The 22,837-nt window shown below is 40.0% G+C and overlaps 1 protein-coding gene across 1 annotated transcript; it reads right to left on the reverse strand.

Annotated features, from left to right (window-relative positions):
* Positions 1 to 1,795: 1,795 nt before the first annotated feature.
* SLC26A4 (solute carrier family 26 member 4) lies at positions 1,796 to 22,172 on the reverse strand (the record flags this gene model as incomplete). Its single annotated transcript, XM_079542578.1, has 20 exons — positions 1,796 to 1,819; positions 2,444 to 2,527; positions 3,755 to 3,900; positions 4,239 to 4,293; positions 5,684 to 5,914; positions 6,861 to 6,956; positions 7,066 to 7,158; positions 7,474 to 7,543; positions 8,468 to 8,574; positions 9,994 to 10,089; positions 10,325 to 10,402; positions 11,171 to 11,284; positions 12,601 to 12,748; positions 13,697 to 13,779; positions 13,891 to 14,043; positions 16,721 to 16,885; positions 17,345 to 17,535; positions 19,117 to 19,227; positions 20,909 to 21,048; positions 22,015 to 22,172. 20 exons carry the CDS (start codon positions 22,170 to 22,172, stop codon positions 1,796 to 1,798), a joined length of 2,343 nt encoding a protein of 780 aa, XP_079398704.1.
* Between the last annotated feature and the right edge of the window lie 665 nt (positions 22,173 to 22,837).

Consider the following 22,837-nt stretch of genomic DNA (forward strand, 5'->3'; position numbering starts at 1 on the left):
CAAGACTTCCCTCTCAGGAGGTGCAGGTCAGTCTGGCTTGGCTCCTAAGCATGTGCCTAGTTTCAGCTCATGGAGATGCCAGTCTGGCACACAAAGGGCATTTGCCTAACAGTAAATAAAAAGGCATGTTTTCACTGGCTTGGTCTGTAACAGCAGCACCTTTGAGGATCAAACCCCCATTGCATTTGAAATGAAAAATGACACCAATTGTCATTAGAACTGAAGTTTTTTTGCATTTATTAGGGAATAAAGATGTCAGTTTGATGCCTCTACCCACTATGTGAGGATCTTGTCCAATTGACTGAAATTTGTAGGTTTTTTAAAAAAGATCTTAATGGAGTTCACTCAGGTCTGTAGGGCAGAATAACGTACTTAGTGCTTAGCTTTTCACCTGAGATTTTCCACTAACCTTACTTGCAGCAAAAATGTTCTGAGTGCACTATGATATCGGAAAAATTCTCTGATGTCATCAAATAAGGAACTTAACAAATATCAACATAAATGCCAAGAACTGGGAAGCTTAAATACTGAGGGGACATTATACCTGGACATTTCTTATACTTCTGCTATTATATATTCCCTCATTGTGCAAAGATTTGTTGGGTTTTTTTGTGTTTGTTTTTCCATTAAAAAATAATATAGTGCTAAAATATTAAGGTAGCAGTCCGTTTTCCATCAAACAAATGTTTCTTCATGAAATTAAGATCACTGATTTACTGCATATCTATTTTATATAGTTCTAAAATAAGTATTAAAGTTCAACTCCCTTATCTTCTGTAAATTATTGCACTTGTGCATTATGGACTGTTAAATGTCTATACATGTCCTGCAAAAGAACAGCAGCAGTTTGATGCAGAATATTAAAAGAAAAAAATATGCTATATAAAAATAGAATCATTCATTAAACTACTTAAACTTCTATATTTCATAGTTAAAAACCTTTATACTAGGTGACATTTTGACTCTCTTACTTGCATTCAGTAGCATCCATTAAGTAACCCATTAAGTACTTGAGAACTAAGGTTTTCATTGATTCAGTCTGGGTCCCAATCTACCTCTTGATGGAAGATATATAGCCAAAATCATCTGCTGTATATAGTTCATTTTAGGGAAAATCATTAATAGTGGTGCATGATTTGCTACAATGGGCTTAATACAGAGCTAATGAACCCATATCCAAACATATTTGCTAACGAAGGTTACTGTATTCAAAGGTTTTTTTTGTGGTTCAGTGCAGTTTCCTGTTCATGTGGCTGTCACCCATTTCAGCTATCCATCACCCTGTAGCAATTTAAGGAACTGCCTGGAAAGAACAAACCAGGTATGCTTTTCAAGATGGTTGCACAAATTTCCTAGAATGGCCAAACCTTGGCCGGCTAGAACTCTCACCCTCATGCTAGACGTTGTGCAAATACATAGCAAAAGGCCTGTGATCCAAAGATCTTCAACTTCTCTTCAACTTTTGAGGGCGGAGCACAAAGCAGCTTTTCTTCCTGTGCACACTGACATAACAACGCAATGCACCTTGTGCCCGACTAGCCCCAGAACTGAATACGTTTCATAACAGTCTTCTGATTTTTTTTTTTCCAATGTGTCATATGGAAAGTGCTTGCTGAATCAAGGTCCAGAATACTTCAGAGATAGTATTAGCTAAAATTTGGAGAATTCTAGAGATCTGTATCATTCAGACAAAGAATCATTGTTTTCTTCAAGTGCCAAGATTGGTTTCATTGCAGAAAATGCTTGAATAGTACTGGTGCATAAGTATTGCAGTAAGACGGTCAGCAGTCCATCTTCATGATGCAAGTCTGCGCATAGCCTAGTGAAACATTGAGAGGGTGGAGAGAAACAGTTAGTTCTGAGCATGCACCACTTTGAAAAATAAAAAGTTTGTGTGCATGTTAACTCCACGGGGACAATGTTCCATGCAGCCTCACTGAGGGTAACTGTGAAAGGCCTGTTTGAAGCAACTGCCCTTTGACTTGCATCTGCATTAGACAATTCGGGAAGATGCAGGTTTGAAGACATCTGGTCCTGTGCAACTACAGCTTCCTGTAAAACGCTTAATTTATGGAAGAAGATGTCCATTGTGTTCTAGAAGAAATGAATGGGGGAGGCTGCCTGTTATTTTGGGCTTGGATGCCTGAAGCCTTTGTAAGTCCTATGCAGTCCTAGAGGTAGTCCTAAAGTGACAGAGATCGGGAGGTGTTGCACACTATTGTAAACTATAATCTGCTACATCTCAAAAAAAGAAAAAAGCCAACAACTTGAATTCCTCCGCTAAGCATTGACATCCAGGTGGCCAGGATGGGTATTTATTTATGAAGAAGGAGAGCATTGAGGATTTGGTTCTACAGGCCTAACAGCATGGCTAGTGCTATAAAGGAATAAAACCAGCAGTATTCTATAGATAACAGATACATTCAGATCTAAAAGTCCATACCTCTTCCTGAACATCAAGCTCATCAGCAGGCCGGATCGTTTCTGTGAATTCTATAGGTTCTTTAGATTCTTGCATGAGTGAAATCTTAGTAGAAAGAAGGAAGCATGATGAGTTACATGTTTTCTGTATTACTGACGTTGATTTATTATTCTGAATTATCTCTATATAACTTCAACAACAACAGTCTTACAAGTCTGTTGTTCACTATTCTTTGACAAAGCTGAGAGAAATGTCTATGTTGGAAAGCTTTTGGTAATGTCTCTCTCATATTACTAGTTACAGGTTTGTAAAAATAATACAAGCAGAATCTGTCTCTAACTGCTGTATAGCTCTGTCAAAATGTTAGTCTCTACTATGCTACAGTAAAAAAGTCTAGATCCTGGATAGTACGCAAAATTAGCAACAAAAAATAAGGATCTTCTCCTAGTTATTTATCCCTAATGTTGATGTTAGACACCATTTATTTGTAACATTACAATAGGGATTGTTAGGGAAGGAATTGTGGTGCAAAGAAACAAAAACATTATCAGGCTGTTTTCATAATGTAAGGCCACATCTTTAAACATCACAGGATGTTCTGTTTGTCTTGAAAACCAGAACAACTAGAATGTGCAACTAAAATGTACAACTAGAACGTGCACAGAGGAGGGCAGTAGGAATGATCACTATCCTGGAAGAACTGCATACACTCACACAAAGTAGAACTCCAACTTTTATGAAGGAGTTATACGAAATTATTAATGGTGCTGGGAAAGAGAATGGGGAAAGATTATTAATTCCAGTTAACAATACAGAGATTCAATAGGCTTAAAACAAACACAAGGAAATGTATGTCACATAACACATGTGAAATTACAGGACTCATCTCCACAGGATAGTATCATGCCAAAGTGTGTAAATAGGTTCCAAAAGGACAAGAACCAACACATCAAAGAAAACTCCACCTGTGATGATTAAAAGCAATGGTGCAAATGCAACTTCCAGCTGAGGAAGTTCTTATGCTGCCAGATGGCAGAAGCTAGAAAAGAAGTTTTAGGATGAAGAGTTCTCCTTACATCCTGCTTCTCATGTTCATTTCACTACCAAGATCCTGGGGCTGAGAGACATACACTTTGAACAGCAAAGTATTCGTGTACTACAGAAGCTGTCCAAGTTATTAGATTCTTACTTTTTTTTTTTTTTTTGTACTACATGTTCTATGTAGTATACAGTTCTATGTCTAGTTTTCATATGTGGCGTGCTGTAAGAGAAATTGCAAGGATGAATGCTAGATGATGGAAGGAAGTGAAATGTACTACTAGATAGCCTTACCTTCTCAAATATGGGATCCTGGTTGTCATTGTATGCCATTTGATTCCGGATGTAGAGCACAGCATCATGGACAGTCAGGAAGAATATGTCTTTTCTGACAATGTCATCAAAGAAGGCACTTCGTTCCAATTGAGATATAAGGTTGTCTGAATTAAAAAAATAAAAACAATAAAAAATTGCAGGTTAATACAATTTGAAGTAATTAAATAAATGTCAAAATACATGGCTGCACTTATTAGAAATTGAATATGCAGCCAAATAAATAACCAGCCATGTTTTTTACTTTTTAATTACTTACATTTTAATTTCCACATTTTTTTAAAATCATATTATTCTTTGCATCCCAGAACAGCCCACCATGGTTGTCAGTGTGATAATTCACATTTTTTATTAGAAAAAACCTGCTTCCACAATCCCATCTAGAGATCCCTTCTCATCCATATTTTATTCGTTGCACAAGTGACAGATAGATTTGAAAGTTTACCTTGAGATGAAGCGAAGTACACTCTCACATCAATTCTCTCAAACTCTCTAATAATCTAAAAAGGGTTTGCAACAAAGACACAAGTAAATGAAGTCTGTAAGGGCAAAGCACATAGATGTGTATGTATGTTGACATATGTAATATATCAACATCTGTGCACACATGCTTTTCATTTGTTTCTTAGCGCCTTCACTCAAAATTTCATGTTTTCTTTATTCATAGTGAAAAGGAATTGCTAAACTTCGTGATACTTTAAGACCTACTAATTAAGTACCTGTCTGCTGACATGGCCAATCTTTGGCTATGTTAGTAAAACCATTCATTTTACACATGCATGCATTGCTGTTTATTATTAAAGTTCTGTTTCTGTTTTCATAATATGAAAAATCATGTCTCTTCAAGTGAGACCCTGTAGGCCTGGGAAACCTTCATTTGCCTTGAGTGATGTGATACAGTCTCTCATTGGCACACACAGTTTTTTTCTTGCAGAGGTTTTCCCTCACATAATGCACCAGATGGACGTATTCTTGGTTGAAATGGCCGCTTATGGAAAGAGTTGCATCTGTGGAACCCATAATCTCATTTGTCTCCAAAGCTGGAACTGAAACAAAACTAGGGCTGAACCAAGTCACGCCACATTCCTGAATTTCAGTTGGTTAAAATGCTATGACTGAATGCTACTCCTGGCTCCTTGATGGCAGGTGGGTCTCTGCAAAAGGCATTTTCAGAGGTGATTGCTAATTGCGACAATTTCTGCTTATTGATAATCCAGAATCTTGGTAATCTCGTATTTGTTTTACAGATGGGATAAGCAGCCCCATTTAGAACTCGAAGTTAGTGAAATCAGTAATCTGAACACAGAAAGTATAATAAAAGACTAAACAGTCTGGTCCTACAGGTTGTGACTTATCTCTTCACCTCATTTTCCTCTCCCTAAACTAGGAACACCATCATTTTATGACCTCAGACTAATGTGTGAAGATAAACTAATGTTGATGATGCACTCCTATATCAAATGCAGAAGATACTTAAAAAAAAGATAAATAATAATGATTCCTTCTTTTATAGCTTAAGTACTATGGGAGAAATAAATCTTGTGGCTAAAAACTAAAACTGATGGTAAGATATTTACTACCTTTGTGTTGAGTGAGTATCATTCTGTGCCCAGATTAAAACAGGAGGCATGTGGAAAGAAAATATACAACTAAAATGTCATAATGCGTGCATACAAGGGTCCCACATTTTACAGTACTCATTTTGGAGTACCTGACCATGCAACCTCCAGATTTTTTGTTTTATTTTCACCTGAAGTATGCACATACCAATATTCTACCTGTTCCTAGTTTTAAAGATATTTTTTAACAACAGCCTTCTAAAAACAACTCTTGATTTACATACTGCTGGCTAGATTAATTTCCATAGAACATCAGAAATAATGCCCTTACCGTTCTTATTGATCTCACAGCTACAATATCCAAGAAGGTTACTGCTCCAAAATCAAGAATGAGGCTGTGGATGGGCACCTTGGGGATGTTTACTTTGACTGGCAGTTCTGAATTCCAGTCTACTTGGATCTCCACTTCTTTGGTGGGAACTTGAAGATCTTCGTTGTCTTCAGGTTCCTCATCAGTCTCAAAAGCTTCATTACTAATGCCAGGCTCACTGATGATGCCGTTCTAATGTGCAGATAATATGTGAAATATATAATTTAATCACAGGAAAAGGTTTGAGCTTACAGGAAATACTTTTTGTGTGATAACTTCTGCTTCAGGAATGAATGAGAACAATATTGCATCCAAGAATTTAAAAACAAGATAGAGTGAATGAACTACCTTTTTCTCTGTGCAGTATATTTCCTTTCCTCATTTTTACTGTGTTAACAGAGCATCTTCCCACAAAAAGGCCACTATCAATAATAATAATAGAAAATCTTGGAGCTACTCCCTTCCTCAAAAGTTCTATTTTAATGAAATATTTAAAGACTGGCATACTGAATTCGAATCCAACTTTGAATTAGAATTACCACATATGCTAACACGGCAAAATGACTTGGTCAAAAGTTGGGATGTCACATAACTGAGCATTTAACTTCCGTCATGAAGTGGAATACATACAGAAATATTGCATTGTGAACTGAGAGCACGCAGCAGAATACTCATTCTGAACTTTTACCTCTGGAGATTCAGAAGGTTACCTGTACCTGTTCACTCCTGCAAGCATTTACCTACAGCAATGTATATTCAGAGGAGGAGCTGGAAGATTATGTCTACAAGTCACTTTATCCGTGCACAAGAAGCTAGATAATAACACCATGTACAAACAGAAGTGCCAGTGCTTTTTCTGCACAGAGATAATCTGAGGTGGTGAGGGGTGGAGGTAAGATCAGGGAATCTATCACTTCCTCTGCCGTTAACACTATGACTGTCACAGCTGCCTCCATCTTGTGGTCTTTGGCAATATGTGTAGTGCTCTGCTAGATGCCCTGCAGGTCCCAGTCTTCCTGCTGAAGTGATCAGTCTTCCTTTTCATCTCTATTTTAAAGATGAGTACAGAAGAGCTCTGAAGTAATAAGCTCTAGAAGTAATCCCTTGCAAAAGAGTAGGAGGAAAAAAATAATTTTACCTTAGTAGCTTTTAACTTCCCTTTCTTGATCAGTTTTTGTATCTTCCTCAGTGCTTTGAGTCTCTTATTGTACACCCTGACTGCATCAAATCCCACCTACAGAAGAAGGATCAAAACATCAAAATGATTTAATTTCACCTAGCTATAACTCTAAGGAAAACCCAAAGCAGTTAGGTGTCTCCCAAAACCATCACATATCACTTACTGTGGATTTGAGGCTTCTTTTCAGTCCATCGATGTTAGCATAAAAAATTGGACTTGAAAACTTGAGGATCTTCACACCATCTGGTTCTACAGCCTATTGCCAAAGAGTGCAAGATCAAGCAGCAAAAACTACATTGTGGCTACTAAGAAGCAGTTCAACTCTTTCAACAGTTAACTACACAGGTAATTCACACACACAAAAAATGGGATCCCTTTGCTGATTCCATTTTTAGATGCTTATAGCCCTGCATGCAATATGGACCAACCATCTTGAGCAAGATGAAGAATGTAATGCTGAAAATTATTATCATCAAGCACTCCACTTTCAAATTCAACTTGTCAGTAACTGGCAAGGCACAACTCTGTACTACACTTGTAGATTGAAAGGAAGCAACTCAGCATTACTTACACTTTTGTAGTTCTTGACCTTCTTGTAGATGTCTGTGCCAGGAATGTTTCCAAAGCCACCCCATGAAGGACTAACAGAAACAAAAAGATGGTGAAAGTAAACATCATTCTTAGGCATTAAACAGACTGAAGTGATTGCTTCACAAACTGTCACAGACGCTTGTATTCTGCCTTCTTCTACCAAAATAATAGCATCCTTTGGAAAGTCTTGTATCTTGGTTTTGTATCACTGTACTTTTCTGAGTTATATGGAAATGTTATTTCTAAAGACATGGTACTTTCATCTCAGACATTTTTATGTAGATCTGGATGAACAGTTTGTTTCAATTGTTTCCCAAACTAGGAAGATGTATTAAAAGCACCTTATTTTGGTTTGAACGAAAAAAAAAAAAAAGAAAAAAAAAAGACTGAAAACATGAATTACTTTTTACTCAATGAAAACAACATTTACGTCATCTTCAGATTACTTAAAGCTTGTTGTCCAGTGCTTTTTCTTTGGATTTGCAAACCAAAACAGTTTGCAGCCTCCACCTAAATTTTTTAAAATTGTAGCAAATTTTAAGTTAGTAGATTTTATAACCTACCACTCTGTAGCCACTTTTGGAAGGCTCTACTTTTATGCAGTTGCTGACAGAGCAACTTTACTTTGGTAATGCTGTCAATCATACTTTCTGAACTCCAGGCTGAAGGAAAGCAGGTATGTGGTATTTTCAGAAAAAAAACAAAGATCAAGAAAATGTAACGAGATGGTCAAATGAGATTCTGCAAAGCCAACGTTTTTCATCATTCCACTTCCACATGTTCTTAGAGCAACCACAAACACAGTGTAATTTTTAAATGACAGCACACAAATATTGTTTTGTTCTGAGGATTTCCACTTAAAAATCTTGGTAAGCCCAAGAAGATTTTCTGCCACAAATCCCCTTCCTTTTCAGCACAGTCTTTCTTTTTCATGGTATAACACCAACGATTATTTCTGATCCTGTGTTACTTACAACTGAACTCTCAGCACAATTGTCAGCAATCCAAACAAAAGGCCAGCAAGTAATCCCAAATCAAGTCCCAGAATGATGGATGCTACACATGTAAAAACCCAGATCATCTGGAGAGGAAATAATAAAGTCTGTTAATTATGACATAGTGTTCCTGGTCGCTTTAAAGATTCACTACACCGGACAGTAAGAGTAGCAGAAGAATTTAACCTTGAAAATCATCAAAGCATGCTGGCAATTAGCTGACTTGCTCAGAAAAGTCTTCATCTTCCTCCAAGATACTTATTTCCATCACTATCTTATTAGACATGGTTAGCTTTTAGGAAATTACTTTTAACATACAGACGTTTTTCAAATATTTAGTTTACTCAGTGAAATTAAAGGGGATACCATGAACCATTGCATTTTCTTCTTTCTGATGGCAGCTGTTTTTACTAACCTCACTTTTAAAAATCAGAGATCAGGTTTATAGAGAGGGAAGGGGGCTCCTCAGTGAAGTCCAGGAATCAGAACTGTTCCAAGGAGAGTTATTTCATGCTAGCAGGTTGATAGCACTCTCTAAAGTCTCCAGTGAATATTCGGGCAGAACAGTTGAAGTGCACTCCTCAGTTACTCCCTGCATCACTGCCCAGGCAGAATGTGCAATGGACCTAATCCCACCCAAAGCTGAGTGCACACACTTCTTACTCAAGGAAGTGGGATCTTTTACTTACCAAGAGGACTTAAATAACTGACCAAATAAATTCAGATTTACCTAAAGCAGGTAGTGCCCAAAGACACCCGACTGTAAAATCTGACTGTAGTAGGGACTGAATACACAAAATACTTTTCATGCAAAATTCTCCTTCCTTGGGATCCACATCGAGGGGCTGTTTCACAGAAATCCCAGTGGAATATGTCAGCATGTACCCTGAGGTAAGGTTTGTAAGAAGACTCTGTTCATATATCCCTTTGTACACCAAATGAATCCACTTTCTAGGTTGGATTCTAGGTTGGATTTTCTTGCTACAGCAAAAAAACATATTTTGTAAGGACCATCTGAGGTTATCCAGGCAAGTGGGATACTAATATAGTAACAAATTAAACATATATGCATGAATGAATAAAATGTCATCTTTTCTGGCCCATTTAAACTGTACAGAGGATCAAAGCAGAATGCTAAAGGTGGACACCAACCATTCTTATTCTAATTTTCAAGTCCTCTAAACACAAGATTGCTGTAAACTATGGTAATCGCTATGAAGGACTCATCAGTGCACAGGCTTTCTTACTGTGGGGTATAGGAAATAAAAAGGATAAAGATAAAAATGTGTAAAACTCTAAAATGGGGATTTTTCACCTGATCTCACGGCACGTATGTTTTGAGGTCACATACAATACTGGTTTGCATTAGCAAATCTAAAGTTTCCTGATGCTAATGCTACAAAATTCTGTTGATGTAGTAGTTAGGAGAATCTTAGGTGACACTAAAAGGCGAAAGAAAAAGATATAAGAACGTTAGGGGGAAAAGAAAAAATTAGCTGACTTACAGCATCTACTTTATTCTGTTTCCACAGGCGGGGAACATCAAACACTTGCATGAACATCCCTTTCAAGTTAGCTATGACTACAGCTGCCAGCACAGACTGTGAAGAAAAATGGTGGAAATGTGTTATTCAGAAGCAAAGATGCTTATTAAGATATTTTAATATTCTTTCAGTTTTCTGTTTACAAAGTGTTCATCATTCTGCACTGCAAAGCTGAACCTCCTCTGTAATCAATCAGCACAACATCTAACAGGGATGTTATCCTGTCCATTGAAGCTAAGCATTTGGATCTGATCAGTGCTGGTGGCTATGCTGCACAGAACAAATACAGTACCTTTTGTAAGGGCTCCAGCAATTTCCCCAGGGCAACAATGGCAATCAAAACAATTCCAGCTGAGATTATACCAGCAACCTGTGGAGGACAGAGTGTTTATAGGAGATGAGCACATTAAGATCGTATTTTATGTTTCCAGGATTACAGAGTACTTGTTCCTAGGGTACACAAGTAGTTGGACATTACATTTCTTTAGGAACAAGGAGACCTGCCAAAATGCTACTGTGTTTAGGCATACATGGGCAATCATTACACAGTTCAGCTAACACAGAGGGAATTCAATTAAGCAGGTAGCGCAAACAGCTGCACACAAGGTAGTAGCTCTTGAGGTGGTTGAGTTGCACGGAGAGATTAAAGGAGCAGAGTCTGTGTGTCAGCTGGAAGTGGGGCTGCTGGATATCCTGCACTTCTCCATTGCTAAATAAGTGTGAGGGTACTGTCAAACAGAGGAGGAGCACACAGAATATCAGAAAGACGGCATGTGGGCAGATACAGCAGGGCTGCTCAGGCAAACATACAGGGGCTTAAGTATTTCACAGGCATCTGGGAGAGGACTTCCTCATGCTGAATTCCAGATGGGACAAACTCAGTGCCTTAACTGGTAATGAAATTCTGGGGCATTACGCTTGAAGGATTTTGGACCCCTAATGTCAATCTTCCTATGTAAAACTTGATTGCCCTCTTCTGGCAGAGCTACCGAAAATGATGCAGGACCAGAGCACGATCTGCTAGCTGAGATACCTGGGGCATTTTACGTGCCAGCGATGCAACCATTTTAGGATTATTTTCATCCCCATACAATATTAAACTCACCTGGGCACAGTACTAGTAAGAAGAAGTCATTACCTGAGTCTTTCCACCAGTACTTTCTTGGACTGCAGTCCGTGAAAGAGCAGTAGTTGCAACAAAACAAGAAAAGGCACCAGAAAAAATGTTGCTGATCCCAAAGGCAATAAACTCCTGAAATGTAATTAGGTGATACTTTAAATAACGATTCCTGAAGCTGCTTTTGCAATGGAGAATGACAGTAGTTTTTGCAATAGTTATAAAGTGGGTAGCACTGAAATATTGAGAAGAGTCTAGATCAGTGTCTGCCGTTAAACGCTGACACAAATTTCTCTTCTGCCAGTGTAACCACATGTGTTTAGAAACCAACACAAGACATCAGTATACTCCCCTTCATATGGGCATAGCTTAGAATAAAGGCTTTTACAGCTTATTTCCAACAATGCTAGCAAAAGTAACATTGCTAACAACTACTTTAGCATAATTACATCAACAAAAAGGACTAGTATAAATTTAACTCTGAAGTATCACATTCTACACAAGTGATTTTAATCAGTGCAACAGTCTGAGTTTAGACAAGCCTTTAATTAACACAAAACATTGTATTATTAGTGGAACTAATCAGGAGCTTAAAAAAAAAAAAAAAAATCCACAACACAGTTTCACTGAAAACTTCTAGTTGAGCCAGAAGTTTTTCCTTCTGAACATCCCAAAGAACTCATGCTGAGTCCCAGGCAGCGTTCTCATAAGTTTGCCCCAGGGTCACAGATGCTGGCACCTACCAATGCTGGTTGTTCTGCTCAAGTGACAAGGACCCTGGGAGCTTTATGTCCTGGGATCCGGGCCATTCCTCTGCTGGGAAATGAGGCACTTGGGAGCTGCCTGCAATCCCATGTAATTGACAGAAATGCTGTTTCCACCAAGCTGAGAGAATCACAGGAGCCTTCCACTCACAACAAATGTTTAAAAATATAATTTAAGATTTGATTTTGACTCTCTCCCTATTTTTCTCTAAAATAAAGCTTTCCATAAGCTCTAATTATAAGAGCAGGATTATAAAATCACATTCTTTGATAGAACAGACTGAGATGATGCATACCTACTCCTGTGTAACAGCTGTGTTCTCCATGAGAATGCTAGAAATACAGTTCCCACCACTTGCAGATCTTAACAATCTTTGAATCCATTGAGACAAAATAAACACTGGCACATAGTAGTACCAGACTGTCCTCCAATATGATTTTACTACCTGCTTTTATGATGCTATTTTAACTTATCCAGTTCACATAAGCTATATGTCCATCATTCACAGCTAAGCCTTGCCTTTTGTATCTGAAAAATTCATAGCTTTTGGGTTTGTTTTTTTTTTTCAGCTATTGAAGAATTTCTGCCATCAGACTATAAATTTCTTGGAAAAATACTTCTTTGACACTTAATTTACTGTGAAACTTGCATTGCCCACATTCACAAACCAGTTTGGTTGTACGTACCTGGTTTCCATTAATGGCATAGTCATACTTGGTTGCATATACTTTCCCCACAGAAACCGCAATAGCATAAGCAACAATAGCAATAGAAAAGGAGGATGCTATCATCTGGGAAAACATGCTGACATCTGGAGCTTCAGGAGGCAAAAATCTAGCATTTAGAAAACACGTTAGTATTATCAACTTTGATCTAATTATGTTCTTAGTAAAGTCTGAGGTAGAGGCATGCAGGTTGCTTATAATATGAAGTGTAGTGTTTCAAGTTAATAAACAGGTGGAAACAGCCCACTGACATACAGAACACGCTTATCTAGTTCATCATAGCCAAAATCCTGATTCTTTTTCTCAGCAACAAAGCTCCCATTGTTCTCAGCATGAGAACATGATAGCAAAGTGAAAAAGTACATTTCTGAAGAATGGAATAAAGGAAATACTGAATGATATGATGAATTACATAAATATGTTAATGACACTTCATATTGTTGTTAACATACTTCAACGGAAGACCTCAAAAACATTTTATCCCCTACTGCGTTTCCACAAATTTTAATTAATCAAGGCCTGAATACCAAATGGAATGTGAAAGTTACTACTGTGAAATGCTCTGAATCTTTCAAGTGAAAGTCTCTACCAGTGTAACCCTCAGTATACTTGCTCCTATGACTATGTAAGTGACAATATTGATTGGGATAACAGCATGAATATGAACTACAGTGGACTAACTCAGGTTTATTAGCAATTTAATCTACAGAGAAATAGAATTTCATTATTTAAAATCCTTTAAATTATTTGTTCTGTTTTCTATACACCTATATTCACTTTAGGAACACAAAACAACTAATTCTTAGACAAACCTCATGAATCAGGTGAACATTTCTAAGCCTATTTTACAGAGGAAGAAGAAGTAGGCAGCATAATTAGGTGACATGAATGACAGGGCCAGAATTAAAACTCAGGACATCTCCAGAAGCTGCTCCAGGAACCTGAGTTCCAAATTCAGATTACAGCTTTCAGTATCTCTTTTATATCTTCTATCTTATTACTGTCATTGTTAGCCAATTAAAATAATACCTATGTCCCAAAAAACAAAGGCACTCACCCTCTTGGAATGTTCTTAACAATGCCCGCATTATATTTTTTTTCCAAGTCGGCAGCGTATGAAATGCCAGTGGCTACTATTGTCTGTAATCAAATGAAACGAGTTTTAATACTTAAAAAGGTCTTGTTCTTCTGTAGCCAGTCCCACCTATTTCAGCTACTGTCAGTTTTTTTTTTTAGTGCTCCTTTGCTTACCACAATAACTTCTATTGGTATCGGTATAGGAATCTTGTGTCTGAATCGGTCGTTTATTTCTTTAACTACCATGCAGACAAAAATGGTGAGCAGTCCAGCAATAAGATCTGCAATGTTGGTGGTACCAATGTTTTCAAACGTTTCAACGAGAGTCTGAAAAATGAAAGTTACAACATGTGCACTTGAAATATGTGAAAACACACCAACACTCACAAGGCAGCCCAGGCAGATGGGGTTTTGGAAGAGGTCAAATGTTGCCTGCTCCTTTGCTCAAGCCTGGAGGAATTTGAGGATGACTTTGTCTAATGAACTATCAAACTGCTACAATTAGTGGCTGGAAGTTGTGGTGTTTTTAACAGAAAAGATGTTTTTTTTTTGTTTTAAAACTTTTTGTTTGTTATTTAATTTTTGTTTGTTTTTTATGTTTGTTTGTTATTTATAATTTATAAAAAAAACTTGTTTGTTAAAACTTTTCTGTTTTAACAGAAAAGATGAAAACTGGGCTTCTGCTTCCTGTTCTTTAGAAAACTAAGGCTTAATAGCAAAAGCTAAACCCTACCTGTGTTTTACCTCTATCTTAGAGGAAAGATAGGAAGATCTGTAATTTCCTCCCTTTACAAAAAGCAAAAGATCTTCTCTATTCAAATGAGAGCAAAACTCTAATTGCTGAAATGCCCAGTGCATAGAGCGTGCATTACAAATTCCCAGTCTTCATTACTGACACCCAGGCAATGAGCATGGCAGCGTGGATCCCGCCCGGCTGCGGCAAGTCCTGCATTTGAGAGAAGTGGTTGCAAAGCCTCACCTTGTGGTGTGTTAACCCTGTTCCCAACAGAAGTCAGCTCCAGGCTGGAGCACTCGCAGCTGCAGAACGACAGGCAGCTCCCTCATCTACCCTTCCTATGTCCTTGCTTGGTCCCATTGTTTATAGCAAACAGCAGTCTGCGAAGCTGACATTTATGGCTGTACAGTGTTTATACAAACACACAAAAAAGTATTACTTCTAAGTGTACAGAGAAAACAGGAAGGGCTGATCAGAGAAAACACACCAATTGGAGGTTCTCCCATCTATCTCCTCTCTGCTCCTAGGAGGTGATTCTCACTCGGCACTTGCTTCCGAGAAAATTTGACTATTCTATGCACAGTGAAGAACAATCTGGTGGAAAAAAGGTTCCAAATAGACTTCTTGCCTCCTGGCAAAGGGAGGACTGCAGCTGCGGTACCACTTCCATCACAATAAAAACTCCTTGGTTTGAAATAAAACACTGAAGTGCATAACTAGCTATGTTTTCTAAGCTAAAGGAGAACCCTTCCTGAAGCAGTGAATCAGATGTCTCTTTTTTTGAGTGGCTGAAACCACTTTTTGCCTGTTGTAGTGCTTACCACTAATCCCATTCTTATTACATGTCTGCCTCTGCCATATTTTACAGGGAAACAAGGGGCTCCTAGCTGGAGGTTATGAATTCTGCCAATGTCAGATGCTCAGTGCTGCAATTTGTTACACACCACTGCTGAGGCAGGTCCAAGACTTGCTGAAGCTGACAAAACAAGTCTCTGATTAAGCAGACCAGAAATCACGATTTATTTGCTCTGCACACATCTGCAAACACTTCCACCCGGCTCACCTACTAGAATGCAGAAGCCCCGAGCTTCAGCGTAAAAAGTCAGCACTCCACACAGGCTTGCAGGAACTGCAAGAGCCATGTAATTCTTTTTCAAAAGTACTTTCTACTAGATGCACCAACCTTCAACAACCATTACACAAAAAAAACAATAACAAACAGAGAGAAAAACTTGCTGGATCAATTGTCCATCATTGTGTGTGTTGTACTGTGTCTTATCTAATTTTCTATTGCTCGAGGGAAGAGTTTTCAATGGTTAAAAGGCCCATAAAATAATATCTTTTTCTTCCAAATGCTCCACCAATTTTTTTTTTTCTAAATATTTTTCTTGTTATTTGCAATCACATTCAGACTATTTTCACCAATATAGATATCTAACACACTTTTTCTTGCCTGGTTTGTCTGAACAGAAATATAAAATCTGCCAGTAACTTCTCTGTTCTACAGCAGTCTCTTTTAGAAGTCTGTTATTCTAATGCAAAGAGCTATGGAAGATCTAAAATACTGTGCACCTGAACAGCTTAACGGCGAAGTCAGTGAAAGAACTCTCAATAATTTCCCTGGGGAAGGAGATGACTCTGTTAATACGAGAACCTCTAGGAGTTCAGTATTCCTGTAACACGGCCAAAACGTTTCTCCATTTGATCATTTCCTCTAAGATTAACAAATGGAGTTGCGACAAGTTTTAGCCTCACCTTAGCTAACCAGCAGGTACCTGGCCATGGGGTGCAAATCCACATCCTTCTGTAGATAGTCACAGATATGGCTACAACATGAAATGGAAAAAGATGCCTTTGACCAGGATGGTTTAAGAGGCTTGGGACTAGTCAGCTTTGGGAGCTTCCCATTAAGACAAGAGGCATGGGCTGGGAGGGAAACAGCCTCCAGAAGTGATAACGCAGAGAAGAAAAACTGTTTTGCTGCATAATTATTTTTAAATTTTATGTGAAGAAGAATGCTCTGCCTGAAATAGACTATGACGTGACAATTAGCCTTTTATGATCTGGGAAAGCAAGACAACGGCTCTTGAGAGCCACACAGCTATAAATGAACACCTGCAGATCTTCCTGAGAGTGAGTGAGAACTAAATGGATGCCCCACAGTTATATAGATACAAGAAGCACTCCTGTATGAAATGGAAGCAGAAGATAAATAATTATGCAAAAATTCTGGCACAAACCCAAAACAAATTATAAAGGTATACTTACATATATTATGGAAAGGACACCATTATAGTTTTTAGTTGAAACATTTAAGACTATTTTCAACTGTGATACGAACACTTGAAAAGCAGCTGCAGTTGTGAATCCCCCAACTAGTGGATCTCCGAGGTACCTCACAATGAAACCAATCTGAAAAACTCCAAATGCCACCTGGAAAAATCATGAAGAGTAACAGCTTGCTAAGCAATAAGATCTAAACTATTATTTGGCAATATCTTAAGTTTCGCTCTTTTATTTTTGTTGAGGTAGTCTTAAGAGCATCTTCCCCCGCTGAAGATTAATGTAGCTTAACATCATGCCATCCAGGGAAAGAAAGGACACCTGAAGAGCTGTGTGAAAGGACGCTCCATTTAGTTTCATGCAGGTCTGTTGGTCTCCAATCACAATGCTATTCTGCTGTTTGTGCTCCCCATCATGCTGCCACCAACTTTGCTCAGGGTAAGAAGAATAAAATCCCAAAAGCTCTCCAGAGTTTGAGAAGTCTTTCCCTCATTTATGTGTTTTACTACAGGAAAAAGACTCGCTGCCATGGCATGTACTTCAGTGGTGTATATTTTCCCATTAAAATTAAAGCAGTATCAATTTGTGTCCTCAAGACAACTATTTTACCTGTAAAATTCCAACCAGAAATGTGAGGGTGCTGGCAATCAGCACTCTCTGGGCATCTCTGGAGTCAGTGTCTATCAGTATCTCAGTATCATTAGTCCCTGTAGCATTACTGCCATCTATGAGAAAATTGTCATCAGGGGCCATGCTCAATACAACTGATCCCACCATCAAACTGACTACAGGGAATGGACCTGTAATGACAAACAGAACATACTGAAGTTTAATATGCATCAAAAGGAAGCAGTTATCAGACTAGACAAGAAAATTCTAAATCAGAAATATAATTTAATATTTTAACTGGGGTACATTACTCCACAGGAGGAAGGGGAGGAAGAAAGGGCCAGAATCCACAGCACTGCACACACGACACAGAGATACAATTCCATCCTGAACAAAACTGTTATACACAGAGGTTCAGTTTCGTGTTTTGCTTAAGCCAATTTAGGGGTATAGCAAGGCAAAACAGGGTGGCATATCCTGACCATCTCCCTTGTATCTGCATCAGCAGTTCTGTGGCCCAGCACCACTCACAAGAGAAACTTATCTATCTGAAAACAACATTTTGATTCACTCTTTTTTCAGACACAGATAGGTTCAGCTGAATGAATGCACTGGTGCAGATTGCCACATGGCTGCATGGTCAGGAATCCAGCACAACAGTGGTGGCAGGAACAGACACTGGGGGAAAAGATTGCCCTTTTTGGCAGTAGTTTGGTATTACATCGGCTTAAGATGACTGAAACTATACTTTGGGCAAGATACAGAGATAGTAAATGATCATCATGTCAGCAAAACACAATCTAAAAGCAATCAGATTTGCTGTAGTTTTTACTAAAATTATACAGAAAAGGAAAACATCATAAAATGTCTTAAAGAAGGATAAGTTAATTTTACAGATAAAGAAAAGTACACTTGACAAGTAAGCATACTGGAGAAAGTATAAAAACGAGTGGAAAACGTAGGAAGTAGAGATGTCAACATAAGTAGAGAAAAGAGTTCAGAGCTGGAGAGCAGAGGTGATCTGGTGGGTGGAAGACAGAAAGTAGAGACAACATGCAGATGTATTTGATTCCACGGAGAAGAAAGTTAATGAGAAACCATAATATCGTGCCAAAGCTTTGTGAGAGAAAAACAATCCAGTATTGGTGGATGTGAATGAGGTAAGGCTCTATTTGTTAGAGGGGAGAAAAAGACAATGCGGTGATTGAGCTGTAACATATATTTTAAAAATGAGAACTGACAGAGAAAAAATATTTTAGAGAAAGTATTCAGAAGGAATCAATGAGGTTTACCCATAGCCTTGATGTGAGGACCTAGAGCGAGGCTGGAGTAGAAACACAGGTTCTGGGTCTCCGCAACAGGCAAGAAGGTGATACTGTCCACAGTGATCAAAAAGGATGTAGCAAGGAAGGCTTGTGGAGAAGACTAAGAGATCTGTTTTAGCCATCTTGAGCTTTAGCTGATAGACTAAATGTCTCTTCTTACTGCCCAATGAGGCAGACTTTATCCTGTAATTTCTGGCATAGTGTAGCCAAAGACAAGATTTAAACTTCAGCATAAATGCAAGCAAAAGGCATGCGTTGGCACAACTGAAGTTAGCTGTCTGTACAGAGAAGAAATAAGTCTTAAGTCCCCCAAGCCCACCAATATTAATATTCAGCACAACCAATATGGTTTAGAAAGTATCTGTCTTATATGAAATAGTAATATTCACAGTAAGAATTAACATCTTGTAGTAGTTAATTTACTGTAACTTGAACATATGCGGTTACCAACTGATATGTGTCTTGATGTTCCCAGGAAAAAGTATGTCAGGATGGGGAAAAAGGCAGAATAGAGGCCATATCCAACGGGAACTGCCACCAGTAAAGCATATGCCAAACCTGAAATGATACGTGAACAAAATATCGCACTTAAAATCACTCAGCAAACTACTATCTTGTCTAGAATGGACTTTCAGGAGGATTTGTTCCGTTTATCCAGGGACAAATTAGAATGTTTTTTGATCTGTAAATCAGTTGCAGATACGCATGTAAGTACCAGTGACTGTAAATGACTGTACATCCCACATTAGTACTTAGATGAGTTACTACTGAAAGATGTGCCTATATCTGCATAAGTGGCATAAAGCATTGTCTCAAATGTGAAGTTCAAGCAGTCTGCCTTTGAGAAAAAAGTGAGAAACTGAAATGCTCAATTTATAGACAGAATTTTCAAGCATACTCTCTAAATTATTGTACTATACCAATAATGATTCAGGACATTCGCCCATCTGAAAATCAGGCCTTTTTCTTTTTGTCAGGTATCAGTTCATGAACTTAATAACCAAAAATAAATCACCCAAATTTAAGAGTTTTGATCCTCTGATCTTCTCACTTTGTAAACTCAAGCAACTTGCCAACTTCAACACAGCAAGAGAAGAAAAGGAGGATGTTATCAGTATCAGGTCCTTTAGCTCCTATTGCAGACTGTAATATTCTGCATTGATAACACAAAACTATGGCAGAGCTCAAAAAGGCTGAAGACCTGGTTGTGCTGCTAGGCGGGTGGGAGGTCTACAAGTGACATTTAAAACTGCTGGAAGTTAGGGATTTGGGGCATTTTAGGATCCCAAAAGCCTCTTTTTTTTTTGCAACCATTTTGGTCAGTTTTCCCAGTATCTGATGATTTGGTATTTCAGAATTATAACATTTATATTTTTAAATCACAGAGTTTGTACCACTCCTCGTCTGCCTTTCTAGCATGCTCCAAGGCAAGAGGCAGTAAGGAATACTTGCATTTGGCAATGAAGCAAAGTACTTTTTCTTCATTCCAGTGTAGTCTCTCCAATCTTTGCCTACTTGTATAAGCACCCGATTTCCACTGAGGGAAAATGTGAGATCAACACAGCTAACTTCACCTGCCCCAGTCCTGAAGAATTGTCAGCAACACTGAGTTGAAAGAAATGAATGTGCTGGCTGACAGCAGGGTTACAGCTAGACCTGCTTATGAGAAGGGCACCACGTTAAGCCCGACTTTACTAGCATAGTTTCACAAATTACTGCTTATTTCTGCCACTTTTCTACTTGTCCATCTGCTGAATGCTTCTCTTGTAAACCATGTACTGTAAATATCCATCAAGTTTATCACTTCTTAAATGTGAATACAGCACCGTGTACCTCAGTGAGGACTGTTTTCTTGCAGACACCCAAACAATCCTGTAAGTAACATTTCAAAGGAAAGCACACGTCAAGATTGCACTATTTGGGGGGAATAATTCGGTTTTCATAGGCAGCTGCAGAAGAACTACAGGCTCATGGCCTAACTGATCCATCACAACATAATTAAAATTATCAAAATATTTGAAAAAATGTTCTTTGAGTAAAAAGATGGGGTAAAAGAAGTTAATTACATCTTGATGGCATATCAAAGGAAGTTCAGATCTTCTAGCCAGGCAGAGAAAAAAGGGCTAAATCAAAAGCTTTAATTATTGATTGATAATACCTAATATCTAGTATTAAATAACAAGTCTCAGATTTGTAATTCCATCTGCGTAACATCAGAGAGCCGTGCGTGAGGTCGTACCTTGCAGGGTGGCAACGAGGCCAGTGCTGACCCCTGAGATGATGTCATTGACCAACCACTCCTTCAACCGGTAGTTGGGAAGCCACTCCAGGATGGGCAGGAAGGACTTGGTGATCCTGAAGGCCTTTTTTCTTGAACAGCTGTGAGAAAACAAGTTATGCACAGATTGCACGGAGCTGCAGTCTGAAAGGAACCAAAGAAGAATGACAGAAAGACACCCTGACAGAAAGCATCCAAGAAAGTTCGTAGAATCATAGGGTCATTTGAGTTGGAAGGGATCCTTAAAGGTCATCTGGTCCAACTCCTGTGCAGTGAACAGGGACACCTACAGCTCGATTAGGTGCTCAGAGCTGTGTCAGAACCCAGAGCCTGACACTGAATATCTCCAAGGACTGGGCATCTGCTACCTCTCTGGGCAACCTGTTCCAGTGCCTCACCAACTCACTGTAAAAAAATTTTGTATGCAACCTAAATCTCCCCTCTTTTAGTTTGAAACCATTTCCCCCTGTCTACCACCACAGACCTTGCTACAGAATCTGTCCCATTCTTTCCTATGTCCCCCATTAGATACTAAAAGGCTGCTCTCAGGTCACCTCACAGCCTTCTCTTCTGCAGGCTGAGCAGCTCCAGCTCTCCGCCCGTCCTCACAGGGTGGTGTTCCATCCCTTGGACCATTTCTGTGGCCCTCAAGTTCTGACAGAAAGCAACCAATAAATCTTTGACATAAAACGACCCAGAAAGTCCTGACACAAAGTAGCTGCAGAAGCTGTGACAGAAAACAACCAAGAAAGTTTTTCTGAGAAAAAGCAACCAAGAAAGCCCTAAGAGAAACCGACAGGGAAAAAACCAAACAAGAGGGGCTATACATGCTTTACTATACATGCTTCAGGAGCCAGAGGTGGTTTCTTCCAGGACGAGGCACCTGTCGGTGCCCCAAACTCCTTGGGAAGCGCCGCGTGCGGCTGTGCCCACGCGCTTCGGTGCGAAGAGAAGCTGAGCCGCGCAGTCGGACGCCGGCAGCACCGCGCCGCTCCTGCGGTCCCCCTCGAGGCTCCCACAGCTCCCGGACCCGCGGAGGAGCGCGGCCGCCGCCCGCGCACACCCACCTGCAGACCGCCCGCGCCCGCTCAAGGAGCGTGGGAGGCGGCGGCGGCGGCAGCCGCTCGTTCTCCTCCTGGAAGCCCGCCTCGCTGTAGATGGGCCGCGCCACCACGTAGTGGCTGAGCTCCGCCAGCGGCTCCTCCGCCCGCACGCCCGCTGCCATGGCCCCGCCTGAGGTGGCGGACGAGCGGATCCCGCTCCCGCTCCCGCTCCGGCACCCCCTGGTGGCACGGCTCGGCGTGCGGCCCGGCCCGGCCCCGCGGTGCGGCGCTGTCCGCGTCCTGAAGCGACGAGGCCCCACCGCCGCCTCCACATGCGGCATTTATACGGCCGGGAGCGTTTATTTATGGGGAGACACGGACTGCCGGCTCCGGGCCGACCCGGGTGACGCCTCCGTCCGCCCCCGGGCTTTGCCCTGCCCCGGGCCGGCGCTCCCCGGAGCGGCCCTCCCAGCCCCGCGGCCCCTCTGTCCCGTCGGGGAGGAGGCTGCATTTCAAAGCGCTCGCCCGGCGGGCTTGCGGCCCCGGGAGCTGCTCTCTGAACGTCACCAGCTGCAAGCAGACGTGGTTCAGAACCCATAGGATCTTCGAGTCACACCTGCAGCCGCAGATGGTGGCTGTGGTTTCTGGTTTGCTCGAGGGGATCGGAGAGAATGAGCTCCTGGGTGGTCCTGCTGTAACTTTGGCTTAGAGATAAGACGGGCTGAAAAAGTCAGACCTGCTAAGCACTGCGAGCTACGCCAACAGCTGCTCTGTGTTAGGTGTGCAGGACAACCCAATAAACATCTTGCGGTTGTAAAGTGAAGTGTGTGTCCTCGTAGAATCATCA

This window comes from Tetrao urogallus, assembly GCF_951394365.1.
Source record: "Tetrao urogallus genome assembly, chromosome: 1".
In the NCBI taxonomy this organism is placed as follows: domain Eukaryota; kingdom Metazoa; phylum Chordata; class Aves; order Galliformes; family Phasianidae; genus Tetrao; species Tetrao urogallus.